The 23,344-nt window shown below is 37.3% G+C and overlaps 3 protein-coding genes and 1 pseudogene across 3 annotated transcripts; 2 read left to right on the top strand and 2 right to left on the bottom strand.

Annotated features, from left to right (window-relative positions):
• The first annotated feature begins 2 nt into the window (after positions 1-2).
• LOC128203423 (ADP-ribosylhydrolase ARH1-like) lies at positions 3-1,966 on the top strand. Its single transcript, XM_052904835.1, has one exon. It carries the CDS (start codon positions 257-259, stop codon positions 1,409-1,411), a length of 1,155 nt encoding a protein of 384 aa, XP_052760795.1. The 5' UTR covers positions 3-256; the 3' UTR covers positions 1,412-1,966.
• A 6,592-nt stretch (positions 1,967-8,558) lies between these two features.
• LOC128214053 (uncharacterized) lies at positions 8,559-21,517 on the bottom strand (annotated as a pseudogene).
• LOC128209325 (uncharacterized) lies at positions 13,287-15,277 on the bottom strand. Its single transcript, XM_052913316.1, has 2 exons — positions 15,150-15,277; positions 13,287-14,614 (listed from the first exon to the last, which is right to left on the bottom strand). The coding sequence occupies exons 1-2, from the start codon at positions 15,173-15,175 to the stop codon at positions 14,146-14,148; spliced, it is 495 nt and encodes a 164-aa protein (XP_052769276.1). The 5' UTR covers positions 15,176-15,277; the 3' UTR covers positions 13,287-14,145.
• On the top strand, positions 15,445-18,797 carry LOC128209316 (uncharacterized). Its single transcript, XM_052913304.1, has one exon. The coding sequence runs from the start codon at positions 15,550-15,552 to the stop codon at positions 17,974-17,976; it is 2,427 nt and encodes an 808-aa protein (XP_052769264.1). The 5' UTR covers positions 15,445-15,549; the 3' UTR covers positions 17,977-18,797.
• Positions 21,518-23,344: the final 1,827 nt, after the last annotated feature.

Below are 23,344 nucleotides of genomic sequence, written 5' to 3'. Positions count from 1 at the left end.
ACATGAGAGCCCAATATAATATGAAAGACAATGGCATTCGAAATTATGTTATCGTCCTATTTTTTAAAAATTGCGAACGCTATATATAGATTAAATCTAGGAATTAGAACATGCAACTGCAGTGTCGGTATTCCATCGTACTTCCCAAAAGGTAGCGTTATTTTCGTTTCTGTCCTTCTGTTTTCTGACATTGTGAACGCTATTTATAGCTTTAATCTAAATAAACTAGGACGCGACAGTCCATTATCGGTATTACATGGTATTTTCCCTTACATTGAACTTACATGAGCCAAAACCTCGCATAAATATGGATGTTCCCGGACGGCGTGTGGAAATAAACATTCGATATGAAGCTGCTATGGTCCTTAGTGGTGTCGGAGATGCCCTTGGTTATAAAAATGGCGAGTTTGAAACGTGCCAGTCTGGGACAGAGATTAAGGCAATGGTAGAATCATTGGGTGGACTGGATCAGATTATCGTAAAACCGCCGGAATGGATCGTTAGTGATGATACGTTGTTTCATATGGCAACAGCAAAGGTACTTATTGACGCGAGTTCACGGGACTTATCAAACGCTAAATTTCTGAGAAATCTTGCAATCGAGTACAAAAACTGTATTGCAGAAATGGTCGAAATGGGAGATAGAAGTCCCGGGGAAACGTGTTTGTCTGCATGCCGACTGCTTGATCCATGGGATCCCAATGGGTGCGGGGTGCCATTCAACCAAAGAGGCGGAGCATGTGGAGCGGCAATGAGAGCAATGTGTATTGGGCTTCGCTACCCGAAACCAGAGCAACTGGGTGATCTTGTTAAAGCTAGCGTAGAAGCTGGTATAATAACGCATCATCATCCGACTGGGTACCTGGGATCCCTTGCTTCTGCTGTGTTCACTGCGTTCGCTATTCAGTCAAAACCTGCACGTGAATGGGGAGCAGGTCTCCTGTCCGTTCTTCCTCGGGCTAGAGAATTTATAAGTTCCCGGAATCAGAGTGTAAATGAAAATGTTGGAGCATGGGACTACTTTGAGAGTCGCTGGAAAGAGTATCTTGGAGCACGACAGATCATGGATGGCAACACCGACGCCATGTTTCCGCTCAATTATGATTTCTCAAAACGGGATGCGTTCTACGAGTACATGAGTTATGATGGGCTTGGAGGAAGCAGTGGTCACGATGCTCCGATGATTGCCTACGACGCCATTCTTGGATGCAACGGAGAATGGAAAGAGTTATGTGATCGGGCTATGTTCCACGGCGGGGATAGTGATAGCACTGGTGTCATTGCGGGATGCCTGTATGGCGCCTTGTATGGTTACCGAGAGGTCCCAGAAAACAACTACGCGCAGCTAGAGTACAAAGGGGAACTGGTGAAATTAGGACGAGATTTATACCAACTCAGTCATACGGAATAAATCTTTGGAATGTCCAACAATTGTTACTCTGTTAATTTAGTGTATGTACACTTAATCAGATAAATGACTGAACTAGACGAAAGCAATATTCAACATGTTGTAATCAAATGGCATTTATTGAAAAAAAAATAAGATCAGTTTGGTTATAAGTATGTGCTACAGTGTGAGGACACCGCGCAAATTATAGCGTTTAAACAAAATTCGTTAGATGACACCTTAGTGTTGCATGATGCATAGAATGAATGTAGATGTTCTTATTTGTAATGGAAGTGAATTGATATCCTAGAACAACAAAAGGAAAAGCTTCGCTACCTTATTCAGTGTGTAAACGTCTTGGCAATGTACACACAAATAATGTCTCAAGAATATTACACCAATCAATAGTTACATTTTGTTTTGATATTGTTGTTCAGGTATACGTTACATGCATACCAGCAGCAATTAATAAGTATGCATAAAAAGGCGTTGGTTGAAATGCATAACAGAATTTGTTGCATTGTAAACATTTGTTTATATTCATCTATATACATATCAAAACACCCATGATACAAACGAGTATGGTGTCATCCTATCTACGCTCGTACGAAAACGAAAGATTAAGATTTTAGTACAATATGTCAGTGTCAGAGATTAAATTGAAATCAAATTCACCATGTTTCAAGCGATAAATACAACTATACACGTTATTTCGATTCTTTTACGATCGTTTATTCGATGTCTCCTATGTCCGTACTTCCGCTTCCGATATGAAGAAAAGTTAGAATTTTTTGTGGGACTGAAAATTGTGATATATAGAGTTTGTTGGATAAATATAGGACTTAGTATTTAACAAACGGTGAGCGAGTGGCTTGTTCCTTACTTTTCGATGAATGTTTGTTACATACGGGCAGGAAATGTGTTCTTATTGCATTTGACAGAATTTCCTTTGTCTGGGCGAAAAAACCAAATTAATCAAGCGCGGAGTTGATAAACAAGGACACATAGCATATCTAGCATACCAGAACTATTACACCTATTGTATTTGTAAAAATACCGTTAAGTGCTCATCGTTAATTGATCACCTTGCCAATATCCCTTCAAAGACCTTTTCGTCACGCATGAACATACCGCTATTCAAAGAACCGCTACATCGTTGGACATAGCGGTACATCATGGGAAACGACTTTTCACAGTGGCGAGCAACAATTGAAACACTATTCACAACCAATCAAAAACAGAAATACCGTTGAGTGATTAAAGTATCACATGGACATGTGTCGTTATGCATACGAATAGTACTTTCCTGTTGCTTTCTGCCCAGTGCATTGAAATGAACCCCGGCCCCGGCCCAGAACTCCGAAATGCACGGCAGCGTACTGGTGGACGCGGTGGCCGCCTCTCATCAGTAGCATCATCCAACAACACCCCAAATGTCAGTGACTCCGAGAGTGGTCAACTCGCATTGTCACAAGACAATCTCGCCGAGCTGACGCAGACTTCCCATGGACAGGCGTCCATCTCCTCCTGGTTGAATCCTTGGCCTCAGCGGGAGGCGTCGGAGGAGGAGTGCGCCACCTCGGCTACAGGTACGGACCACAGACCGGCTATTAGCATTGGATAAACCGACATGACGTCGGTTCTTCTAGACATCCGATCCGAACTTCGACAGATGAACAAACGGTTCGACGGGCTAGAAAAATCGGTAAATGAAATCAAAACTGAAAACGCGGAAATTAAACAAGAAAATGCCAATTTGTCAAGTACTGTAAATTCGCTTACACGGGAACTTACGTCCGTAAGAGATGAATTATCTAAAAGTAATTGTAGAAATGACAAATTGGAAACATATATTCGCAGAAATAACCTTAAATTTCATGGCCTACACCAAACTGATAATGAAACAGCGATAGAAATTGGAACTAAAGTGAAACATTATATAACAAATACACTTGGTATCGACGGTGATCAAATGATATATGAAAGTATGTACAGACTACCAGGCAGAGGCGATCGCCCAATACTGGTTAAATTTGCTAATTATCTTGATCGGGAACGTGTACTGCGCGAATTTCGAACGAAACGAAAATCGGTAACGTAGATGGTAGGGTTGTAGAAGATTTGCCGGAAGCAGTAGTTAAAGTTCGCACCGGTCTATATCCATTTCTCAAACAATGTATCGACGAGGGGAAAAAGGCTCATTTCAAACATGACAGACTTATGGTAAATGGAAGTGCCTACTGTTACGATGATGTTGAAAAAAGGCCAGTTCTAGTTGAAAAATAGGGCTGCGGCCAAGGTCCAGAATACAGTTTTGTAAATAGCAATTTTACCGAACTTAAGATCTGTTCACTTAATATTCAGGGACTGAGAAAGTTTGAAAGTGACTTTTTATTTTCTGACTTTTGTGCTCAGTATGACATCATTAGTCTCTATGAAACATGGGAAACTAAAAATGATGATTTTAGTTTATATCTGTCAGGTTATACTTTGTTTTCCAAATCTCGTATATGCTCAAACAAACGAGGTTCTGGTGGAGTAGCTGTTTTCATGAAAGGTTGGTTAAATGACCATGTTAAACGAATTTACGATGATTTAGACGATTGTATAGTCTTGGTATTGGCAAAACAACTGAACTATCTGCAAAATGACATTATTATGTTATTCACATATGTGTCATCCGAGCGGTCGACAATTTATGAAGAAACTAATACGAACGGTATATCTATTCTTAACCAAAAAAATAACTGCGATTGTATCTGACTTTCCGTCGGCTGATCTTATAGTCGCTGGAGATCTAAATGCGCGTATCGGATTGTTGCAAGATTTTATTCCAAACGATGACTTAGACTTCGTATTCGGAGACAGTGATTATCCGTCTGATAACTTTGCTGTTCCTAAATGTAATAAAGACACAATAGTGAATACATTTGGGACATCGCTGATAGATTTGTGCTGCACACATGACATTCATACAATGAACGGACGTCTGTTTCACGATAATAACGGAGAATTCACATGTACCGCGAACAATGGGCGAAGCGTTGTAGACTATATACTTGCATCGACGTCACTGTTCGCTAACGTTTCTAACTTTACAGCTGGCTGCGAATTGTTCTCAGACCATTTTCCATTAATGTGTACCATAAAGTGGCCCCTTAATGACACTCAAAAAGTAAAACATAGAGACAAGAAATTAAATCCTGCGTACTATTACAAATGGAAGGAGACGATGAGAAGTGACTTTGTGAATACTTTCGGTGACTTATTTCGTGTTTTCGAACGCACTTCACCACTATTAAACATAAATCAAAGTCTAATTGCTTTTATACATGTATATGAAGAAGCTGGGGCACTTATGAAAAGGCAACGATGCAAAGGTTATCGTACAAAAATAAATGAACAACCTGAATGGTGGGACGTTGATTGTTCACAGTTGAAATATGATAAATATAGCAAGCTGCGAAAGTTTCGTATTACAAATAACCAAGCGGATTTTGAGCAATTTATAATAGCAAAAAGTGCTTTTAAAGCTGTATGTAGATCAAAACAATATGAACTGCAAACGATCTCATTAGTTGTAGAAATGACCCAAAGCTCTTTTGGAGTACATTGAAAAGCATAAAAGACAATAAACATCCGAGTATCAATTGTATATCGGACAGTGAATGGTTCGAATACTTCAAACAGTTATTTTGCGACCCCAATAATTACGATAATTGGGATAATCGATCAGTTTTTGATGATATTACACGACCTGTAAACGGTGACATATTGAATGAAGTAATAACAGAAAGTGAAGTACGGGAAAGTATAGCACACTTACGAGGGAACTGTTCACCCGGAACTGATGGCATTTGTATGGAAATGTTTAAAAGTACCTCCCAATTGATTACCCCGTATATGACTGATCTATTTAAAAACATATTTAACACGGGTAACTTTCCATCGGGATGGAGTGAAAATGTTATCACTCCTATTCACAAAAAGGGCCCATTAAAGGATACCAATAATTATAGAGCAATTTCGCTTACAAATAGTATAAGCAAAATATTTGTTAATATAATGACAAAGCGTCTTACTAAATGGTGTGAAGAAAATGGGATCATAGATGAGGCCCAGGCAGGGTTTAGAAGTAAATACTCTACAATAGACAATATATTTACGTTACAATCATTGATTCAAAAACATATCTCACGCCAACGAGGGAGATTTTACGTCTTTTACGTGGACTTTAAAAAGGCGTTTGATAGCTGTCAACATAAAAAACTATGGCAATGTCTGTACAGAAATGGAGTCCGTGGTAAATTTCTAGTGATATTACAATCTATGTACGAACAATTAAAATCATGCGTGAAAATACCAGGTTCCAACGTCCAGGCTCGTATACCTACCGATGATATCCGATCCACAGCAACAGGCGATTTATGGACTACTTCCGGTGCTCCATTGGGACAAAGCAGGGCTGTGTGTCATCTCCAGTAATATTCTCATTGTTTATGAATGACTTAGTTCACTATCTTACGGCTAATTCTACGAATGGGATATTTGTAACCGACAAAATAGGTAATTTATACGCTCTAATGTTTGCCGACGATGTATCGAGTTTCGCAGACACAGCTATAAACTTACAAAGACAAATTACCCTTATTGAATCATTCTGTGCAGATACTGGTATGGAACTTAATACTGAGAAATCGAAAGTAATGGTTTTCCGAAACGGTGGTATTCTAAGACACTATGAAAAATGGTACTGTCGTGGTACTCAATTGGAAGTTGTATCCCAGTATAAATACTTAGGAGCGTTTTTCACTCCAAAGCTCTCCTGGATACTAACTAGGGAAACACTTCCGAAACAGGCGACAAAAGCCATAACAAACATATTAAGATATCAAAAACATTTTGGTTATTTACACCCGAAAGACGCTTTTAAATTGTTTGACTCAATTGTACAACCTATTTTGTGTTACTGCGCCAATATATGGCGATACCGTTATTCTGAATGTACGGAGAAAGTCCATATTGACTTCTGTAAACGGATTTGTGGTTTGAACCAGTCGGTTGCCAACTTTTTTGCATTAAGTGAGTGTGGAAGAAACCCTATGTCCATCCAATATACAACACGTTGCATTAAGTACTGGTTAAAATTGATACACATGCCAGAAAACCGTTATCCACGACAGAGTTATCTTATGCTCAAATCACTGGATGAATCAGGTCGTACAACATGGGCAACAAGTGTGAAGAATTTATTATTTGAGAACGGCTTTGGTTATGCGTGGATTTCACAAGAGATTGGAAACCAAGAACATTTCTTAAGGCTATTTATTGAAAGACTCAAAGATTGTGCTGTACAACAACTGTATTCATATATAGAGGCTTCACCTAAGGCAGTCCATCCATTATAAACATTTCAAAACTGCTCTTGATCCTGAACGATATTTATCATGTGATCTATCATATATATTGAAAAGACACTTGTCGAACTTTAGGTGCTCAAGTCACCCCCTGATGATTGAAAAGGGCCGACACCTGAATATTGAGCGAGAATTTAGATTTTGCCCATATTGTTTGTCCGAACATATATATGTCATTGAAGACGAATTCCACATGTTCATGATTTGTCCGTTGTATGCAAACTTGAGAAATGAATATTTCCAATCTAACTGGATTTTGTCTATTCCAACGCAATCAGCTTTCTACAACATTACTGTACTGATTTCAAAATATATTCACAACGCTTTTATAACAAGAGAAATATTTCTTAAACGTAATGATAACTCGTTATATAGTGCTATTCACCTGTGCCTTATTATTATATATGCATCTTATTCTTATACCAGAAGCTTATGAATGCAATATTGATGTGCAAGCATGTTGATTCTTTGCATTTTTAAACATTGTTTAAAACAGTTTTCAAGAATATTATTGATATATCATTGCTTTAAAATATGTCTTGTTCATTATTGTATTATATCTATGTTGTTAAAAATATATGTATGAATAACTGTATTATGGGCCGGAGGCCTTAGATTACAATAAACTATATATGTACAACCTTTCAGTTCAGTGCTTTTAATCTTTTTTATGATTTTGCCTGCGAAGTGACTCAATACTGCTAGTATACTTATACTTAACTAAAGCAATAAATAACTACTTGAATGATTTGAATGATTAGGACGATATCTAAATTTGGCTACACCATAAAACGAACTATAACATATAATATAGCATGATATGCGTGTTTTAATATTTAATTGATACGTGGCAATTAAACCATAAAATAAGTCTCATCTTTTAATTGCCATTGATTAAGTCAGTTAAAGGGAGTGTCGTCGACCTACCGTCATAAATAGCTAGCCCACAAATCACAAAAATACATAAGTCACATCTTAATATCAACTCAATTTAACACATACGAATGTAACCTCAAACGTTAAAATCGTATATGTTTTTACACATTATAAAAGCGCATGAAAACTTGGTCAAGATGCCAGCGAAATAAAATGATTTTATAGCAAAACATGTGATTGGGAACTGACCAAACGTTTCCGTACACCGATTACTCAATTACTAAAACAAAATAATATAACAGTCCGCTGTAGGAGTAATATAACAGTCCGCTGTAGGCTGCGTATTAGTGTAACGGTCTGCTGTAGGCGGCGGATGTGCGTTCGTGGTATAACATAGACGAAAGTACGTGCATAGTAAATTAGCAAAGCCCGGGCTCTGTGTGAATAGAGAATTTACTGTATATAAAGACAAGTGGACCCCTTCAAGGTCGAGCATGCTTTGCTCTGAAGGGATCTGTTGGTGTTTGTTTGGCGTCGCACGTTAAAATTCCATACACAATCAAGAGTAAATTTATTGAAACCCGTTTTGAAACAGATATATCGCTTTTGCTACTTAATATATATTACACTAAAACAAACGTGGGGTTGTCGATCTAATTTTAAAGATACCATCTTGCAACGATTACTAAATAATTTTAAAACTAAATTTAGGTATAAAACTATTTAGATATAAAATCAACAAAATTTGTTTCAAAGCAGAACTTTGATGCTGTCTTTCTCGTATCAGTGTTTTTGAGCCCTTTTCGGATATATCGAAAGTTATGTCGATGTCCCGACGACCTCGACATAACGGGTTCCTTAATTCAATCTAAACAATCTACAGTTTCAAGTTTTATTTATACTCGTTGCTCGCACGGGCTTAAGAGATAACAAATGTACATGTATATCAAAACATGAAACAGCAACAAAACTAAAATAGTAAGACAACCGATTCACAGCAAAACAACCTAATATATACATACAACACAAGGAATCTTAGTTTTACTATATTATGTATAAGGAAGATGAATCAATTTACATTCAACAGTATTATTTTTGCAAACAAAGCTAGCTTACTCAGTGCAATCTTATCAGTACTACATATAGAATTCGTTTTTTTTTTTGGATAGAGATAGTTATTATGATGATCATTATAACGCCTTACGTAAAATGATTTCAATAAAAAGCTTATGAAACTCGTCGTCTATTTCTTAAATACAACTGCGTTAGTCATTATGTTTGTCCAGTAATACAATGGATAAGTTCGGTTACACAAAGTGAGTTTAATGGATAACTTGGCAGAAATAGCAAAACAACATCTAAATTAGAACATAAGTCTCCGAGTTTCAATTTGTCTTTGTTATATTTCCTTAAATTCCGTCCCTAGCATGAACTCCTATCTGTAACTACAAAATACTGCAACGTTTTTGAAACCGATGTGTGCTCTCGATCACAACTTGTTCCCCTGATCTCATTTTAAAAAGAGATTTTCCCAAATTCTCGATCTTTTTAAAGTACTCCACATCTCTATAGTTTTTCTTAGGCACACCAGCAAATCCGTACATGGCACCGTACAGACATCCAGCAATGACACCGGAGCTATCACTATCCCCGCCGTGAAACATCGCTCTGTCGCAGAGTTCTTTCCAATCAGCGTTACAACCAAGAATTGCGTCGTACGCTATCATCGGAGCATCGTGACCACTGCTACCGCCATATCCGTTAAAACTGATTGAACTATAAAACTCGTCTCTTTCCTCAACTCCAAACACTGGAGGAAATTGAGGTTCGCTGTTTCCGTCTACAATATTCCTTAAAGTAAGGTACTTGTCCCATTGTTCTTTGAAGTAACCCCAGGCGCCAAGATTTTCTTCAACAGAGTGACCATCTTCCTCTATGAAATCTTTGCCTTTTTCAATAGCTTTCATCAGTTCTGACCCCCAAGTTTTAGGGGGGAGACCTTGAATGGCGTACGAAGTAAACAACGCAGAGGCAAGTGCACCGAGGTAACCTGTCGGATGATGATGACTCAGTCGTCCTGATATTATACTGACTTTAATCAGCTGATCAAGAGATTCGGGGTCTGAATATCGAAGCCCGATACACATTGCCCGCATCGCTGCACCACATCCCCCTCCCTTCGGGTTAAAGGGGATATGACATCCCTCGGGCGATGATGGGTCGAGTTTGAAACAAGACGCCTGACAGGTTAAGCCAGCAGCTCTATTTTCCATGTCCGACATACAGTTTTTGTATTCCCCAGCAAGTGCCTGAATAATATTACCTTTATCACGGTACACTGTCAGCAGAGCCCGAGCTGTTGCCATATGCATTACGGTGTCATCGCTAACAATCCATTCCTTAGGTTTAACTGTTATATTTTTAACACCACCTAATTCTTCGAGTTCTTTGTGGATTTTCATAGCATCTCCACAAAATTCCCATTCGCCGTTTTTGTATCCAAGAGCGTCCCCAGCGGCACTTAACACCATAGCAGCTACATATCTTTCTGAAACATCCGCAGTTACAGTAACATTCTCTTTATTGTCAGCCATTTTATTTACCTAATTATTTTCCTATTTCTATTTTTAGTGATATTCATTATGGGATCCCACGAATTCTTCTATATAGATAAAGCTGGCTTTTATTCGTACTGTTGTCTGTAACAAGACTGGCACATATAGATTATTATACATAACGATCTGATTTTTTAATACCTACATAAAACTAAATAAAGAGAGCGTATTTTTTTTTAACTAAGATCAAGATAATTATACATTATGTGTAGGTAATGTTACAAAATCTTCAAACGGTCAAAGGTAAGCTACTCTTACTATCGCGATAACTATGGACCAGCTTAGGTTCTCCCCCCTCCTACTAAATATAGCACAGGCGTCTAGCTCATTGTGTATAAAATGTTGATTTATATCATTTCGGGTACATATAATTAGATAAACAACAAATCTGAAAATAGTTGATGCCTTTGATATATATGTAAGTGATTCGAACTTGTCTCTTTCCGATCGAAAAATTAGTTACTAATGAACTCAGTATTGTACAGTATTAGTCATTCGGACGATTGATCGATCCATTAATTCATAAAATGGTATAACAATATTCATTGATTGTTCTTATTCATACCTTCGTGTCATGCGCAACACATTTACTTACTGTAATAAACATATTTAGTTTTATACCAAGACATGCTTAATTCAAATCATAACTGTTGAAGCTTCAGAGTACATTTAGAGTTTCAAGTTTTTTTCAAATTCAAGGAATGATACATGCATGTGAGGTATGCCTATATCCGACGTTAAATATTTGAAAAATTAACTCCAGTTAAAACAAGAATAACAGAACCTTTATAACAAATAAAACTAAGTAATAGTTAAAGCTTGTTTGTTTGGACGCTGTCGCATAACCATTTATTGTGTGTAAGTTCACATTAACAGCCCTCAATTTCTTTAGTGATCTACATACAAGTATTCAAACTACCCACTAGGTGAACCAGCCACTGTTTATATCTACTAGTTCTTAAAGTCAATAACGGCTGACTGATGATATACTGAAATAAATATATTTGCAAATTTTAATTATACTGCCTTTTCAGTAGACAAAATATTATGTTGACCACTAAGCGATATTAAAAAGTAATTTGATGTTAAAAAGTAAACATTTATAACTGTATCAATATTATGCATCAAAAATAAAAAGCGAGTAACACTAAACGCTTTCTAATACAGGGAGAATGATATAAAATAAATAGTCAACAATAGTAATAATATGATTTCCACAGACATAAACACGGTATTTCTACATTATGAGACTATAGTAGACCACAGTAAATCTTTTAGCATTCACCAATCATTTAATATTTTTTGCACTTTTTGCTATTAAATACATGGTTACAATCTTGTTATCAGTAATTAATATTTTCCATAAATGTATTATTTAGTAAGAAGTAAAAGGTTTATTAGTCAAAATTGATGTTTGTTATACATGTTTATGTATTTATTTTGAATAACAGTGTCACTTAAACATATATTGCTGAATCCACTTGTGCAAAACCTTGTTAAAATAGCTATGTTCCATAAAATAATAATAATCATCACCCAACACATCATGATTACAAAGGTTTCAAACACGGTTATAGTTTCTGTCGCAGTAATAGCAACAGGCTGAACGATAATTGATGTTGTGCCAGAAAACGAAAACAACACAGTATAACGCATTATAGAACTTTCATTTCTTTATTAGACATCATTACTGCCATTAAGAATAAGTTAATCTGGTAACTTCTCGTAAGTTTGCAAGATTTCTTTCCGATCCCTTTTCTTTAGTATCACCGATATTAGACAGCATTTCTGCCATAAAGAATAAACTAATCTGGTAACTTCTCGTAAGATTCCATATTCCCTTTCTAAAATATTCTTCCAACATGTTGGACGTCGGATTTTCCATATGTTATTTTTAGATTCACGATCAAAACAAAGTGTTCAATATAAAATCTCGTGATTAAACGTTACAAAAGTAGAACTCAATAGTGGCTATATATATAAATAGAAGTTGGCATTGGGCCGATTCAGACCTTTCATAATTTACTGCTCTGTAGTACTACTAATATTATCACAGGTACTTTGAGACTTAGATATACGAGCAAACTATGCATTATATCTTGATACCGAAGTATGAACAGTAAATGTGTTAAACAATTCAACGTGATTCCCCACGCCATTTTATTCCGTTGTAACCGTCGGCCCGGGAAATAATGTCGTTTTCCTTAAACAATGGAATGACGTCATGTATAACTACTTCAAGTCGAATGGCGACAATACTTTTCATGATTTAAGGCGTGACTCACAATTTTACTCAAATATCAGTTTATATTACATTCTTCGATTAGGCTTATACTTTTAATATTGATGTTCATTCATAAATGTTGCGACAAGACAGTACTTATACACTAGTTTTACCCCAAGGGAACTCTTGTTTAAGGCGGTGCACGCAACATTTCGTAACAATGTTCATGCTAACGTCACGTCTGACGCACATGTATTGTGACGTTCTATTGTCTGTTAGCCATTAACCGTGTTCCTCTTAACTGGGGCTCTGTAATTACTTCCCGCTGTTTAAGTTTCATTGCATTATTAGTCGTTATTTAATAGCAGCTATATTGGCAGTGTTATCTTTTAACGCGTTTTGTAAATCATGACTTTTCGTCTAAATGAGTGAAACATACTATAAGACTGGGCGTTGCCATTTTTGGCGTGGTTTCACAAGTGACCATGTGATTACCGCCTATAAAACAAAGGTTACGGCTGTGTCTTGTAAACAGAAAGCTTTTGTTATCAAAATAAACTTCCAAATTGAAGATTATAAGGTTTGTTTTTCAATCATAAAACTTCCTCTTGGTTTTGACAAATTTATTCAGGCTTCTTGTGCCGCTTGTGCGAGGTATTTGTTAAAAACATTTAATACTGGCACTTTTTACTATGTTTCATTGATTACAATAAAATATTTAAACATATTTACACAGTATGAAGACGGACAAATAACAAACCATAGACTAACAATTCAATAATATAATGATTCAATATTGCAACAATTAACATGCTTACCTGCAAAAAGCAACAAGCTAATTAATATTCATAATACAGGTTCGACAACACTTTTCGTACAAAACAAAGTTGCACCACAGCAAAGATTATTTCTGTTCCGTTGTCAATTTTATTTCCCGAGCAGTTTCAGCGAAACATGGACTTCTTCGTTTCTCTCTTGTCGATTGGTGACCAAGAACTTTGCTCCTGCAGGGTACGTTCTTTCTGTCTCTTCAAACTCTGCATGTGCCTCAATGTTTCGTGGTTGCCAAACACACGGCGTAGAGTTATCAATCGTAAATATGATAGCGATATCTCCGACTGGGCCTTGCGTCGGAAATGCGTGGGTGTGTTCATCTCGCACCGCGGATGAAACTATTGACTGCCAGACAAACCTTGTCCCCGGTGTATATTTATCCACGTCGCCTCTTCTAAGCATCATCTTTCGGTATGTGATTCGACGTTCAGCCGCTAAGTTCTTCCAGAAGAGGAGAAGCATCTGGTACATTACGCAATATGGACCCATAGCTAGGTCATCGCCGGTAGGGCAATAATGGTTCTCCCTTTGCCTTCTAAACGCCATGTTCAGGTAAGAGTAAATCGAGTTGTTTTCATTGGTGTAGGACCTTATGACTTGGCCAAAATACGAGTCCATGTCGATGCAGCTCCTTATATCATCTGCTTTCTCAACCGAGACAGCGTAAACGGAGTCTGCCACCACCTCTTGAACAGCCTTCCAACGCCCTGCTCCACGACATATGTCGTTGAATACATCGGAGAGAATCGATAGAACCGATTTATTAGGGTCCACGGCTGCCGGATGAAACGCCTAAATCTTGTATGACGACAGAGTGACCGATAGCAAACAGAGTCCTTTATTGTCGCAGTAACCATCATATGGCTGGAACGTCGGGATATGTTGTTCTCGAACGCTGTTAATCATATGGTTTTTCAAAATAACACTCATTGCTGTATATTTATACTTATTTGCGATTTCAAGGGCATTCATTCTCCCAGTGGCGCCGCATTCTGACTCACATTTCTTTGCTTTCATATCTGAATCGCACGATTTGAATTTTAGCAAAGTTCGAAGAATGCTCGGATCTTTCCAATACACGGCCTGATGTAAAACACCCCATCGACGATTTTGAGGGATTGCGTTTAAGAGGTAACTCTTTTTGGGAGCATCTGGTGTTCCAAGAATGGGCCAAGCGACATCCCATTGTCCCACCTTAGCAGCATACACGAGCTTGTCTACATCATTGGCACATTTCTCGACATTATTTCCCTCCTTTGTGCTGAAATATTAATTCATCGTTCGTGTCATAAAAAGCAAACATTGAATGAATAGAAATGATCATAAAATAATAATAATAATAATAATAATAATAATAATAATAATAATAATAATAATAATAATTATGACAAATAATATTAATTAATAATAATAACAACAGCACTGAAAAAAGTTAAAGGAGCTGTAGTAGAGGTAGTGGGAATGGTTTTGGTAGCGATAGCAGTAGCAGTAGTTGAAATATTATATTTCGAATAAAAAGTATTAAATCACATTCGTAAGGATATATATTCTACTACAAGGATTACAAGAAACACGATACTAAAATCTTAAAGTCTGGTATATGAAAACAAAATAAAAACATTTGCGCAATGAGTATTTTCTCTGCCGGGTTACTTGGAAAAATGACATTCTATCCGGTAATGACTTGGTAAACTAAAACAATAATTGTAGTTGTTTATTGTTTATTCATATAAATTGAAACTATAAGTTATTAACTAAAATGAATCGCCAAAGATAAATTGTACATAAAGGATTACCTGCCGGGCACTTGAAACAACGACATGTTATCCAGTAGTGATTTGAAAAATTAAAACGACGCACAAAAGATTTATATAGGGTATACGTTTTGGTTTTCCTACACCTACTAATGTTCATTTTCTGAAAATATGCGCATGTTTACATTATATTTCACAATGTCAATGCACACAAAATACGCGGAAACCAAAAGTACTTTTGATTTGGTAGAGTTGTTATAGGCCTGCTTATTCAATGCTATTTTCTAAAACTAGTTGCATATAGAATAACTGCTATCTATAAACAAGCGATATTCTATTTTCATGGAAATTCATGTAATTGGAAAACCCGACATAACGGATAACTTCGACTGTTTCTATCAACACAACTTAAGAGAGTTCAACATTGCTGAATGGTGAAAATATGGAAGTTGTAGAGAACTCGGTAGATAGTGGACCGGCGCCGAAAAGTAGTGTGAACTTTGAAGCGGCTATGGTTTTAAGTGGTGTTGGTGACGCTCTCGGCTACAAGAACGGTCACTGGGAATTCTGCAGTTCAGGAACGAAAATACTAAATGAAGTTCGTAAAATGGGTGGTGTTGCTAGAATCAACGTGAAAAAGCCCTATTGGATCGTTAGCGACGATACAGTTATGCATATTGCTACTGGACAGGCTTTAATTGAAAATAGGCACGATGTAGTTTTGGATGAGCTGATAAAGAAGCTGGCAATAAAGTATAAGGGATGTATGTCTGATATGGTCGGAAGAGAACCGGGAATAATGTGCGAAGACTCGTGCCGTAAATTGGACCCTTGGTCTGCATTGGGCTGCCGTATCCCCTTTAATACCCGTGCTGGCGGTTGTGGCGCGGCTATGCGAGCAATGTGCATCGGTTTGAGGTACTGGAAATCAGATCAGTTAGACCAGCTCATTGCAGCCAGTATTGAGTCCGGCAGACTTACTCACCATCACCCGACGGGCTATCTCGGTGCCCTCGCTTCCGCTCTTTTCACCGCATTTGCTATTCAAGGGAAATTACCGTACGAATGGGGTGCAGAAATGATGACCATACTACCGAAGGCGAAAGAACATATGCGATTGAGAAACATTGAAGTGGAAAAAAACTTGGAATACTGGGATTTCTTCGAGTCTCGGTGGTGTGAGTACCTGCGTATGAGAAATATATCAGACGGCAAAAGTAAACCAGTATTCCCCATGTTGTTCGATGCAGGGAAGAGAGATCAGTTCTATACGAATATCAGCTTTGAAGATTTTGGAGGAAGTAGCGGTCATGATGCACCGATGATCGCTTACGACGCCATTCTAGGTTGTGATGGCAATTGGATAGAACTATGCAATCGTGCTATGTTCCACGGAGGAAAAAGCGATAGTACCGGTGTAATAGCAGGCTGCCTTTACGGCGCAATGTACGGATACAGCGGGGTACCGAAGAGGAATTACTCTGATCTTGAGTACAAAAAGGAACTGGAAACCATTGGACACAAATTGTACAAGCTTAGTTTATTTGCTGAAGACGATAATTTAAAAATAGCTCTAGAGGTCAGTGATTTGGGAAAGCATGCAATGGGTGAGGTTTCGGGAAAGTCTGTTGAGGACAGTAACACGGTAAAGTTTACTGAGGACGAGGTTTCGGGAAAGTCTCTTAGGGACGGTGATATGGAAAAAGTTGCTGAATACGTTGATCCGGGAAAAACTCTTGAGGACAGTGATACGAAAAAGATAACTGCGGACGTTCCTGGAAGGCGAGTGGAACTATGCATTCGATACGAAGCTGCTATGGTCCTTAGCGGTGTTGGGGATGCTATAGGTTACAAAAAAGGCGAGTTTGAAACGTGCCAGTCTGGGACCGAGATTCAGTCAATGGTGGAGGCATTGGGTGGGCTTGATCAGATAATCGTCAAACCGCCGGAATGGATCGTTAGTGATGATACGTTGTTTCATATCGCAACAGCAAAGGTACTTATTGACGCGAGTTCACGGGACTTATCAAACGCTAAATTTCTGAGAAATCTTGCAATCGAGTACAAAAACTGTAGTGCAGAAATGGTCGAAATGGGAGATAGAAGTCCCGGGGAAACGTGTTTGTCTGCATGCCGACAGCTTGATCCATGGGATCCAAATGGGTGCGGGGTGCCATTCAACCCAAGAGGCGGAGCATGTGGAGCGGCAATGAGAGCAATGTGTATTGGGCTTCGCTACCCGAAACCAGAGCAACTGGGTGATCTTGTCAAAGCCAGCGTAGAAGCTGGTATAATAACGCATCATCATCCGACCGGGTACCTAGGATCCCTTGCTTCTGCTGTGTTCACTGCGTACGCTATTCAGTCAAAACCGGCACGTGAATGGGGAGCAGGTCTCCTGTCCGTTCTTCCTCGGGCTAGAGAATTCATAAATTCCAGGAATCAGAGTGTTAATGAAAATGTTGGCGCATGGGACTACTTTGAGAGTCGCTGGAAAGAGTATCTTGGAGCACGACAGATCATGGATGGCAACACCGACGCCATGTTTCCGCTCAATTATGATTGCTCAAAACGGGATGCGTTCTACGAGTACATGAGTTATGATGGGCTTGGAGGAAGTAGTGGTCACGATGCCCCGATGATTGCCTACGACGCCATTCTTGGATGCAACGGAGAATGGAAAGAGTTATGTGATCGGGCTATGTTCCATGGCGGGGATAGTGATAGCACTGGTGTCATTGCGGGATGCCTGTATGGCGCCTTGTATGGTTACCGAGAGGTCCCAGAAAACAACTACGCGCAGCTAGAGTACAAAGGGGAACTAGTGAAATTAGGACGAGATTTATACCAACTCAGTCATACGAAATAAATCTTTGGAATGTCCAACAATTGTTACTCTGTTAATTTAGTGAATGTACACTTATTGATCAGATAAATGACTGTACTAGACGAAAGCAATATTCAACATGTTGTAATCAAATGGCATTTATTGAAAAAAATAAGATTAGTTTGGTTATAAATATGTGCTACAGTGTGAGGACACTGCGCAAATTATAGCGTTTAAACAAAGTTCGTTAGATGACACCTTAGTGTTGCAAGATGCATAGAATGTAGTTGTTCTTATTTGTAATGGATGTGAATTGATATCCTAGAACAACAAAAGGAAAAGCTTCGCTACCTTATTCCGTGTGTAAACGTCTTGGCATTGTACACACAAATAACGTCTCAAGAATATTACGCCAATCAATAGTTACATTTTGTTTTGATATTGTTGTTCAGGTATACGTTACATGCATACCAGCAGCAATTAATAAGTATGCATAAAAAGGCGTTGGTTGAAATGCATAACAGAATGTGTTGCATTGTAAACAGTTGTTTATATTCCTCTATATACATATCAAAACACACATGATACAAACGAGTATGGTGTCATCCCATCTACGCTCGTACGAAAACGAAGATTAAGATTTTAGTACAATATGTCAGTGTCAGAGATTAAATTGAAATCAAATTCACAATGTTTCAAGCGATAAATACAACTATACACGTTATTTCGATTCGAAAAAGCGATCTTTTACGATCGTTTATTCGATGTCTCCTATGTCCGTACAACCTTTCAGTTCTTTAAGTGCTTTTATTTTTTTATGATTTTGCCTGCGAAGTGACTCAATACTGCTAGTATACTTATACTTAACTAAAGCAATAAATAACTACTTGAATGATTAGGACGATATCTAAATTTTGCTACACCATAAAAAGAACTATAACATATAATATAGCATGATATGCGTTTTTTTAATATTTAATTGATACATGGCAATTAAACCATAGAATAAGTTTCATCTTTTATATTGCCATTGATTAAGTCAGTTCCAAGGTACCGTCATAAAAAGATAGCCCAAAACCACAAAAAGTACATAAGTCAAATCTTAATATCAACTCATTTTAACATATGCAAATGTAACCTCAAACGTTAAAATCGTATATGTTTTTACACATTATAAAAGCGCATGAAAATTTGGTCAAGATGCCAGCGAACAAAGATGATTTTATAGCATAACATGTGATTGGGAACTGACCAAACGTTTCCGTACACCGATGACTCAATTACTAAAACATTCCATACACAATCAAGAGTCAATTTATTGAAAACCGTTTTGAAACAGATATATCGCTTGTGCTACTTAAAGATGCACTCTTAAAAACTTAAACATTTTAACTTAAATATATAAATCTGCGTCTAATTTTTGTCAGTATTCTTATATAACTGGTTTCCATGGATTTTCGCAAAAAATGGCTCGTTCCAAGACAAAAAATAAAACAGATGTCAAAACGTTCAATCTGTGAGAGTGCAGCTTCAATATATATCACACTAAAACAAACGTGGGGTCGTCGATCTAATTTTTGAGATACCTTGCAGCGATTACTAAATAATTTTAAAACTAAATTTAGGTATAAAACTATTTAGATATAAAATCAACAAAATTTGTTTCAAAGCAGAACTTTGATGCTGTCTTTCTCGTATCAGTGTTTCTAAGCCATTTTCGGATATATCGAAAGTTATGTCGATGTCCCGACGACCTCGACATAACGGGTTTCTACTGTTCCTTAATTCAATCTAAACAATACACAGTTTCAAGTTTTATTTATACTCGTGGCCCGCATGGGCATAAGAGATAACAAACGTACATGTATATCAAAACATGAAACAGCAACAAAACTAAAATAGTAAGACAATCCGGATTAACAGCAAAACAACCTAATATATAATATATACAACACAAGGAATCTTAATTTTACAAGATGTATAAGGAAGATGAATCAATTTACATTGAACAGTATTATTTTTGCAAACAAAGCTAGCTTACTCAGTGCATTTTTATCAGTACTACATATAGAATTTGTTGTTTTTTTTGGATAGCGATAGTTATTATGATGATCATTATAACGCCTTACGTAAAATAATTACAATAAAAAACTTCTGAAACTCGTCGTCGACTTCTTAAATACAACTGCGTTAGTCATTATATTTGTCCTGTAATACAATGGATAAGATCGGTTACACAAAGTGAGTATAATGGATAACTTTAATTGGCAGAAATAGCAAAACAACATCTAAATTTGAACATAAGTCTCCGAGTTTCCATTGTCTTTGTAATATTTCTTAAATTCCGTCACCAGCATAAACTCCTATCTGTAACTACAAAATACTGCAATATCTTTGAAACCATTTTGTGCTCTCGATCACAACTGGTTCCCCTGATCTCATTTTAAAAAGAGATTTTCCCAAATTATCGATCTCTTTATAATACTCCAAATCTCTATAGTTTTTCTTAGGCACACCAGCAAATCCGTACATGGCACCATACAGACATCCAGCAATGACACCGGAGCTATCACTATCCCCGCCGTGAAACATGGCTCTGTCGCAGAGTTCTTTCCAATCAGCGTTACAACCAAGAATTGCGTCGTACGCGATCATCGGAGCATCGTGACCGCTACTGCCGCCACATCCGTTAAAACTGATTGAACTGTAAAACTCGTCTCTTTCTTTAACTCCAAACACAGAAGGAAATTGAGGTTCGCTGTCTCCATCTACAATATTCCTTAAAGCAAGATACTTGTCCCATTGTTCCTTAAAGTAACCCCAGGCGCCAAGATTTTCTTTAACAGAGTGACCATCTTTCTCTATGAAATCTTTGCCTTTTTCAATAGCTTTCATCAGTTCTGACCCCCAACATTTAGGGGGGAGGCCTTGAATGGCATAAGAAGTAAACAACGCAGAGGCAAGTGCACCGAGGTAACCTGTCGGATGATGATGACTCAGTCGTCCTGATATTATACTGACTTCAATCAGCTGATCAAGAGATTCGGGGTCTGAATATCAAAGCCCGATACACATTGCCCGCATCGCTGCACCACATCCCCCTCCCTTCGGGTTAAAGGGGATATGACATCCCTCGGGCGATGATGGGTCGAGTTTGAAACAAGACGCCTGACAGGTTAAGCCAGCAGCTCTATTTTCCATGTCCGACATACAGTTTTTGTATTCCCCAGCAAGTGCCTGAATAATATTACCTTTATCACGGTACACTGTCAGCAGAGCCCGAGCTGTTGCCATATGCATTACGGTGTCATCGCTAACAATCCATTCCTTAGGTTTAACTTTTATATTTTTAACACCACCTAATTCTTCGAGTTCTTTGTGGATTTTCATAGCATCTCCACAAAATTCCCATTCGCCGTTTTTGTATCCAAGAGCGTCCCCAGCGGCACTTAGCACCATAGCAGCTACATATCTTTCTGAAACATCAGCAGTTACAGTAACTTTCTGTTTATTGTCAGCCATTTTTTATCTAATTATTTTCCTATTTCTATTTTTAGTGATATTCATTATGGGATCCCACGAATTCTTCTATTAGTATATAAAAAGCTGGCTTTTATTCGTACTGTTGTTTGTAACGTGACTGGTACATATAGATTATTATACATAACGAACTGATTTTTAAAATAACTAAATAAAACTAATAAAAAGAGCGTATTTTTAACTAAGATTATGAGTGGGTAATGTTACAAAATCTTCAAACGGTCAAAGGTAAACTACTCTTACTACCGCGATAACTATGGACCAGATAAGGTTCTCCCCCCCCCCCCTACGTAATATAGGACAGGCGTCTAGCTCATTGTGTATAAAATGTTGATTAATATCATTTCGGGTACATATTAATAATTAGATCAGCAACACATCTGAAGATATTTGATGCCTTTGATATATTTTTGGTATATCAAGGGCATTAAACACGTTTCTTTCTTGTATATCAACGGCATTAAATATCTTCGGATGTGTTGTTTATCTCATTATATTAACTTGGATGTACCTAAAATGATATTGGCATTTTAGACACAAACAATGCGCCAGACGCCTGTGAAATCTAGCAGCGATAGTTTAGTTGATTAAAATTACATTTATAATAAAAAGGCCACTACGTGTTCAATATCAGGGGTGGTTCAAGGATTCGACATTAGAGGGTGCGTTATTTATGGGGCATATCCTTTTGCCTTGCGTCCCTCCCACAGAAACGAAATTTATTTGGTTAAAAGTGTTGGCAAGGGGGTCCTTTATAACAATTTTTAGTCCGTGATGGTGTATTTTGGGCGTTTTTAATTACTTTTCTTGTTTATATTGAAATAAAAAGTAAACTAGGATGGCTGGGGGGGGGGGGGGGGCACCAAATCGTCCTAGTTTACTTTATTCAAATCCGCTAGTGCATATAAAGAGGAAATCCTAAAACGTTGCGTTCTCTCAATGTGTTTCGTGTATTAGCGCCGTGGTTGACCGTTGGTTTAATACATAGTCACGAAATAGGTTTATAATACTCATGATAAAATGTTATTTTTGAGAGTGATAATGGGTATTCGATTCGATACTCGAGTACTTGACTCTTTCCGATCGAAATATTAGTTTCAGTAATATTCAGTAACTCAGTATTATTCAGTATAGGTTACTCGGACGACTGATCGATCCCTTCATATAATGGTATAACAATATTCATTAATTGTTCTTATTCATACCTTCGTGTCATACGCAACACATTTACTTACTGTAATAAATATAGTTAGTTTTATACCAAGACATGCTTAATTCAAATCATAACTGTTGAAGCTTCAGAGTACATTTAGAGTTTCAAGTTTAATTCAAATTCAAGGAATGATACATGCATGTGAGGTATGCCTATATCCGACGTTAAATATTTGAAAAATTAACTCCACTTACAACAAGAATAACAGAACCTTTATATACAAATAAAACTAAGTAATAGTTAAAGCTTGTTTGTTTGGACGCTGTCGCATAACCATTTATTGTGTGTAAGTTCACATTAACAACCCTCATTTTCTTAAGTGATCTACATACTAGTATTCAAACTATACCACTTAGTGAACCAGCCACTGTTTATATCTACTAATTCACCTGATTAAAGTCCATAACGGCTGACTGATGATATACTGAAATAAATATATTTGTAAATTTTAATTATACTGCCTTTTCGGTAGACAAAATATTATGTTGACCACTAAGCGATATTAAAGAGTAATTTGATGTTAAAAAGTAAACATGTATAACTGTATCAATATTATGCATCAAAAATAAAAAGCGAGTAACACTAAACGCTTTCTAATACAGGGAGAATGATATTAATACTATTGTTATATGATTTCCACAGACACAGATCTGGCTT

The sequence above is a fragment of the Mya arenaria genome, chromosome 2 (assembly GCF_026914265.1).
Source record: "Mya arenaria isolate MELC-2E11 chromosome 2, ASM2691426v1".
Taxonomy (NCBI): domain Eukaryota; kingdom Metazoa; phylum Mollusca; class Bivalvia; order Myida; family Myidae; genus Mya; species Mya arenaria.
This window is presented reverse-complemented; position numbering and strand designations above follow the sequence as displayed.